A 7,818-nucleotide genomic window follows, 5' to 3' on the forward strand; every position below is an offset into this window, starting at 1 on the left:
ATGGTGACTGAAAATGATAAACGCCTCAAAATATTGTTCACTGCTTTGTTTGGGTAAGTTTCACTTTAATTTGAATTGACTTGAATTTTTAATTTAAATCTTTTTCATGCAGTCCTGGTCATTTGAATGCATGTCTTGGCATCGGTTTGTTGCTTCAGAAACGAGGTCATCAAGTTTATGTTGCTCATTTTCCTAGACATCGTCCAACTGTCGAAAAACATGGATTCAAGTTTTTTTCCCTGTTGGACTATGCTGAACCCGAATTTCCAATCATGGATATGTTAGACGGCTTTGAAGCTCAAGCGACATTGGCATTTGAAAATGCGCGAAAATTAACAGTATTAGAGCAAATAAGAGAGAAAGCTAAGGAAAATGATTTAGTTAATTTTATTCGAGCCTCAAGAGGTGAAAATTATGTTATGATGAAGATTGTTAAAGAGATTAATCCCGATATCTGTTTGGCTGATTACCTCTTCAATATGCCTTGGATGTTTCTTGTCGATTGTCCAGTTATCCCTGTCAAGTCTGTCAATCCACTTGAACTGTATAATGGTCCTCCTCCTCTCACAGGATGTTCAGTTCACGATTCACCGACGGTTTGGGAAGAGTTTAGGCAAGTGACCCGAAAAGCTGACTTAGAAATAGAAAGTGAACTTCAAAAGCTGTTTGCTGATTTTAACGTTGAATTTGAATCGTACAACTGTGCACAACAATTGGGAATCTACATTTATCCTGGTCCATTAGATTACCATGAATTGAGTCCACCAAAAGAAAACTGGGTTCGTCTTGATTCATCTATTCGCTCACCAGAAACAATGAACTTTGAATTACCAGATAAACTTAAAGATAAACCAGGAAAGCTTATCTATATCTCAATGGGAACATTGGCTTCAGCTGTAACTCAATTACTAACCATGATTTTAAATCCATTGGTCAACTCACCTCATCGTTTCATCGTTTCAACTGGTGTTAATGGTGACTCAATCAAGCTACATGATAACATGTGGGGAGACAAATTTATCAATCAGATTGCTCTTTTACCCAAAATTGATTTATTCATAACTCATGGAGGAAGCAATTCGTTAATTGAAGGCTTAACTGTTGGTAAACCATTGATAGTCATTCCTCAATTTGGTGATCAACTTGATAATGCTCAACGAATAGTTGATCTTGGCTTAGGTGTCAGGATAAACTTGCATGAATTCAGTGGTGAGAAATTACTAAAAGCCATTGAAGATGTGCTCAATAATAAAGAGATTCATTCAAATGTTGCTCGAGTAAGTGAAGAGCTGAAAAAATCTGATTCGAGAGATAAAGTTATCTCGCTAATTGAGCAACTTGCTCGAAACAAAACATTGTGTTAAGGTGTTTGTGAAACAATTGTAAAATGACCGATCGAATCTTTTCTTCTGCAAAAATCTTTCTTCTTTATCTTTATTAGCTAAGATCTCAATCTTTTTTGAGAATAGATTCAACCATAATGATTGGTGATTAGCATGAAAAAAGACATCAGTAAAATGGTTTGAAGGGTTCACTCAAATTCAACTGAAAATGGTTAAATGTTAATCAATAAAGTTAACTTTTGCCATTTATTTCGAGGAAACCAAACGAGATTGAACAGGAGGGTGATCATGGTGATGATAAGGTGAGTTGAGATTGTGGAGGGTTGAAATGGCTTATTTAATGTTTAATTGAACCTTTTGTGTTTCGTTGAAAACAGTGACACTTTTCACTGTTAATCTGGTCAGATATCATTCAATTATTGCCATTTGAAAATCGTTGCAAGAAACCTGAATCATCTCTTGTTTCACTTCATAAATCAATGAAATGTAATTTCTTGTTGTTCAACCAACTGAATTATATTTTTATAGCTGATTGTATTGGCAGAGTAAAGTTGATCCACACAAGATGATTCATTTTAGAGAAATTAATTTTGTAAAAAATGTAATAAATTTAATTTTACGCATTTCCAATGCAGTGATGGACCATTTCTCACTATTAAGGTAAATCATATAAACTGGTCTCGATGATGAATGATTTGATGATGTTATGTCACCAGGATTGATAGATAAAATTGCGACGAGAACAATCAAGGTTTAATGTTAGATAGCAGTGATTATGGTGGTATTGAATATATCATGTTGACCCTCTTTCTCGATTTGATTCGGTGATCTGCACAGAAATTATTAATAATCTCATTTCCAAACCAAGATAATACAAGCAGTCATAAAAGCTGGATAAATAACAATTAGCCAAGGTAAGAAGATGAAAAATTATTACCATTCTGATGGGAAAAAGTAGAAAATATTAGATAATATTTACAAAATAATATAAATAAAATGATAAAGGTGGGATGATATAATCAAGCCATAAAATTGATATAACTTTTTATGGATAAAACGTAACAAGAGAAACTCATGGAACAGAAGAAAAACAAAAAAGTTGTTTAAGTATGACAATAAAAATTGAAACTTCAGCTGAATTTATTATTATCATGTAACCTTTACTCTAACCATATATTTTGTCAAAAGGTCTGAGCAAAGATTACAATCTATTTTATCGATTCTTTTCTTCTCATTTTGTATTGTTTCCGGTTTGTGTGGTTCATTCATTTTCATCCTTCTCTTGTCTCGTCTTTCCCATCATCAAGGTATCTCTTTGAAGCTTCATAACTTGATTGGTTAGTTCCGGAATATGATGATCACTATGTTGACTATACAAACTCTTGTATCGCTTGTTTAAACGATTTATGTATTGATTGAATTAAGATGGATGAACTTGAAAATCTTTAGATCAATATTGTACATTCAATGAGATTACACTTTGGTTGATTCATAAAATGGCCAGGTATAATTAGAAAATACCTTTTCAAGGTAACTACCATTTTGCAGCAGCTTCTGGAAATATAATTATCTGACAGTTCTTCAATAAAATCAATAACATCTTGCAGTTGGGAACATTTTGATGAGGCCAATCAAAGGCCAACGACAGGGAAACGAGTCATAACCAAGTGTAGGTTAATTGAAGGCAAACATTAAACTCTGTTAACATTATTAAATTAAATTTGACAGCACATAAGTCATAGAAAATTTAATCACTAAGCTCAATGCAATGTTGAAAATACAATTTACAAAAGAAACAAAAATTATTGACAAAAATTTTGTTACAAATACATATTTAGAGGAAAACACATGTTTGACTATTAGAGGGAAATTGCGGATCAGCCAAGGAATTAAGCTAAACAGCTTAGCTGCGTAAGCCGAATTGATAAAAGCGCGAGATTCGATAATAGGAAAAGTAAATAAAATCTGACCTTACATTGAATCATTTTCAAATTTAAGGCTTACCATGAAATGACTTCGAATGAATTAAACTGTGCAACAACTGAAAATATTGGGACAAAGTTTGACGGCATTTATAGCTGATAAACGGTTTGATTTAAAAATGTGAATCACTTTAATTGCAAGTTAAGTGATAGACTTGATGATTAAAGGACATTAAAAGGTATAATTTGTTGACGGTCAAAAGCTTGATTCTCAGTGTTGTGTGACGATGATGAGTATAATTTGTTGACCACACAAGTAACCTTCAATAACCTGATTCTTGCGATGATAATAATAACAAGAAATGTGAACAATGTTAACAGATGATTCTTGTTATTCTGATCAACTTGTCAACAACCAATTCTTATTTCCAATTTTCACAAAATCATCTTTTCTGGACTCACCATTTTATCGATTACCGTTATTATTTAACAAATTGTATTACTTTTTGTTATGAAAACCCTTCGAACCTCCTTTTCATCATTACTATCATTTTCTCCTTCCTTTTCATTCCTTTTCAGAGCAACATTTTTTCACTCTACTTCAGTAATTCACCATTTCATTCCATGTTATTACATTTTGAAACATTTCTTTACAATTATACATTTCATATAAACTATCGCCATTACAAGAGAGGAAGATGATGAGATGATGAAGGAAAGTGTAAGAGCATAAAAGAGATTACAGGAGAATGTCCATTCAAATGAAGAATAAAAAAAATGAACCTTTTTTCATGTTCACCTATTAATAGTTTCTTTCATTTTTCCTCTTCTTTTTCTTCTTCCTTAATCTTTCTCATCAAATACCTTACTTTGTGTGTTTTTTGTTGGCATCACCTTGTGATGACAAGTGATAAAGGGCGTTCTGATATCTATTATTATCATGATGACAATAGGAAGTTATCTTGTTATGATTATTTCCATGAAAAGAAAGGTAAATGTGTATCAACACCATTGACTCATGTTGAAGATGATCAAATTGTTGATAACAAAAAGTGATGTCAAAAATTTGGTTTACTTGGATTCAGTTGATAAAAGGTATTGAACTTTATGGTGTTTTTTTGCTTCTCTTGAAAATATCATCTTTAGACCCTTACTGATCTGGTAAACAAGTTGATCATCACTTGACAGGTCTCATGAGCTTTTCATCACTTCAACAGCTAAATCCATGAGAAAAGTTGCAAGACACTTTTTGATGGTAAAAATATCGCTGAATGTTCAATATACAGAAGGTGTCATCATGATTATAACCTGAAATTCATCTTCCATTGTCACCATGATCAACATGATTCCATGTGTTGTAAAGGAATGTTTGTCTGAACGTTGAAAGGTTTTCACTGATAACTGATCTTCGCTTAAGGGAACAACCTTTATAAATAGCTGTCCATCAGATACTTTTGTCTCTCTTCCTCATCTTCATCACACTCACATCATCATTATTGTTATTATCATGATACTTTTATGGTAGTTTGATGAGCCAATGATATGTTGGATAAGCAATCAAGTTGATCAACTGCGAGCAATACACAATTTAGCCGTAAACTCCGTCAACCATTTCATATTGTATTTAGTTGCTGTTTTTTGTGCCTTCACTTTTCTTCCTCCACTTTCATCCTCATCTTTTATCTTGCTCCCAATAGAGGAAATCATCTAAACATAATCCAAGCTTGGATGGTGATTCAAGCCACAGTGACAAGACTAATCATCCCAATGGTTTTCCTCATTTTTTCATTTTTTCCCTGCAAATCCTCACTTCTTTCCCTTCCTTATCATTGTCGACTGAAACCACATTTTTATTTAATAATAATTTCTTTTTCTCTTCGCTTATTTTAAAATTTTCAACAAAATTGTTTTCTTCTTTCAAATCATGGCCATATTCACGATACTTTGACGTCTTCTTAACGCACTTAACCTCATCTTCTCGAGGGACAAACCAATTTAGTTGATGAATGATTGTTTCCAATCTTCTGAATGCCAATTCAGTTCAAACAGACTCACAATAATCCAATTTTTTTCTTCTGTTTGAGAGAAACAAATTCTTGATTCGCTTTAATTCCAAATATTATTATTGCACTGAAATATCTAGAATAGCTGAGTAAAAGTGAACAAACCCAGGATAAAATCAATATCAAACAATAGTAAATGAATATTATCATTTTAACTTAATTTCATTCCAAATGGTTAACTGCGTAAATGATCTTGATTATCCATTAGTCAATGAGATTTTCATGGGAAAAAAGCTGTTGATCAAATGAAATCAACTAATAAAGGAATAGTTTTTTTCCCTTCCTTTCAAAACATTGAACATTTTTCTTGCTCAAATATTCATTTTATTGGATAAGCATACAAATTGCCTTAGAAAAACATTTTGCAGTTTTAGTTGAACGCAAAAACCAAACATGCTGACCATAATACTAAAGAATAATCAGAATAATCTGATTTCATGTTCAAAAATAGAGAATAGAAAGGAAAAGGAGAAAAAATAAAAGCCAAAAATAACAAGTTAATCATGATTAGTTGACAAGTTTCGGAACAAAATTTGTCCTTCTATTTACTTTACATTTGACTTTTCAAGAACCAAACCTTTTTCACTTTATCTTTCACTTTCCTTCAACTTTTCACTTTTCATGATAAAAAATATCTAAAGTAAATTCTGTGAGAGAAGAGAAAAGAAGAAGAGATTATCTCGCTTTTTTAGTCATCTTTCAGTTCGAACAGAATGAGGATAGTTTTTGATGCAATATAATGAAGAGGAGTGAAATATCCTTGGCGATGGCAAAAGACAGAAAAGGTTGAAATAAATTGACCAATTGTGCCTTACTCAACCAAATGAATTGGCCATTTTGTCCTCCTTAAACCTGCACTATTTTCACCTGGAAACTTCACAAGAACATCAATTCATGATTCAGATAGAGAGACCAATTATCCACTTCATCTCTCAATCTGTACGTCAAAATAAACCTTGAAGCATTTCATCCCTTCTGCTTACCCAAACCTCATTTGACTCATCTTCTTCTCTTCCTTTTCTTCTTCCCTTTGACCATCTTTTATCTTTTCCATCTTCTTTTTATTATCTTTTCTCCTCAATCTTCTTCTCTTCTTGTTGCTCATCCTACACCCTCTTGAATCACTTAACGCATTACTGGGTGCTCAACATGAAAATGATGGTAATTTCAACCTGAAATCCTTTGGATTCAATTTAGACCTGAAAAAGCGAACCAATTATCTTTCAAAGCTCAACTCTTTTGTTTAACTTGAAACTTTTATTACCCAGAGAATCCTTAATCACTAATCATTAAATCAAAGAGATGAAATTGAAAATTGTTGTCTCACTTGTTTAATTATAATTTGTTCCCTTCCAATTATCTGATTAACTTCTTTTTCTTTTTTTTATCAAAAAGTTAATCAGCAAAAAAGTGGATTCAAATTGAATTTGAAAGTTGAATCCTGAAAAGGTTAATAAAAATAATTAATGTTGATCCTGTAAGATGCATGTTCATCCATTTCCAAGGGTCACATTGAAGCTTATATTAAATTTTAGTTTTGATTCAGTTAATGGTTAACATTGAACAGGTAAGATGATTTAACGACTCAATTTGATTGTAATTGAAGTTGATCAGCCATAAACAAACTTTCCATCTCTTCCAATGTTCACCTTAATTCAATTGTGAATAGCAAAAGAAGATGAAAAAAGTGAAAAAAGGACAAAAAAGGTTAATAAAATTCACTTTGGGCAACTTGAATAAACTTAATTTCATCAAACCTAAAATCCAATGAAATCAACGTTAATTAACTCGAAGTATCCATTGTTAACAAAAAAAGATTTGATGAAAAGTTGATTAAAACTACAATTTTAATAGTCGACAATTAAAGCACAAGTAAATTCACTGAAACCGGTTTCATTTGAATTTCCTGCGGCAATTGGAGCTTTCGTTTAAACTCTACATTTTATTGGATGCAATTAATGGTTGAATCAATTGAACAGTTGATTGTTGCTGATCAAAATAATGATCAGTAAATGAGTCAATTTGATCGTTCAACTAATTGCATCCAAAGATGTCTCTGTTTCAACGCTGATTTAAAAGAACAAGCTCAATGATAAAAAATGGAATAAAAAGAGATTTAATTTGTTCAATTAATTGTAGTTATTGGTGTAAACAATTCATCATTTTTTATCATGATAATTATGGTTCAATGATAATTAGAAGCACGAATGTGTAAATTGAATAACAATCATCATGATTAATTGTTTCAATGATAAAATCTGTAATGAATTGAAAGTTACTCTTTTGTTTCAATTAAACCTTTTTGATTAAAAATTTCAAAACAAAATTGTAATAAATTTTTGTGGTCAAACTTTGTTTTCAACCTAAATTGTGAATAAATTAAATGTTAGACAATTAATAGTGTCATTAACATGAGATCATTAACAATTAATTAGAATCTCTTTTCAACTTTCAAAGTTGAACACTTTTCACAAATTTTCAAATTGTATT

At 31.5% G+C, this 7,818-nt stretch overlaps 1 protein-coding gene and 1 long non-coding RNA gene across 2 annotated transcripts; one reads left to right on the forward strand and one right to left on the reverse strand.

Moving 5' to 3' along the window:
- LOC107369221 (uncharacterized UDP-glucosyltransferase YjiC-like) lies at window positions 1-1,364 on the forward strand. The gene is made up of 2 exons (NM_001323165.1): window positions 1-53; window positions 113-1,364. The coding sequence occupies exons 1-2, from the start codon at window positions 1-3 to the stop codon at window positions 1,362-1,364; spliced, it is 1,305 nt and encodes a 434-aa protein (NP_001310094.1).
- Window positions 1,365-1,402: 38 nt separating this feature from the next.
- LOC112539584 (uncharacterized) lies at window positions 1,403-3,194 on the reverse strand. The gene is made up of 2 exons (XR_003083468.2): window positions 2,865-3,194; window positions 1,403-2,284 (listed from the first exon to the last, which is right to left on the reverse strand). It is a non-coding gene; the product is annotated as an uncharacterized LOC112539584 (long non-coding RNA).
- Between the last annotated feature and the right edge of the window lie 4,624 nt (window positions 3,195-7,818).

The sequence above is a fragment of the Tetranychus urticae genome, chromosome 3 (assembly GCF_039701765.1).
Source record: "Tetranychus urticae isolate SD_2017Ah chromosome 3, NJAU_TeUrti_SD_1.0, whole genome shotgun sequence".
NCBI lineage: Eukaryota > Metazoa > Arthropoda > Arachnida > Trombidiformes > Tetranychidae > Tetranychus > Tetranychus urticae.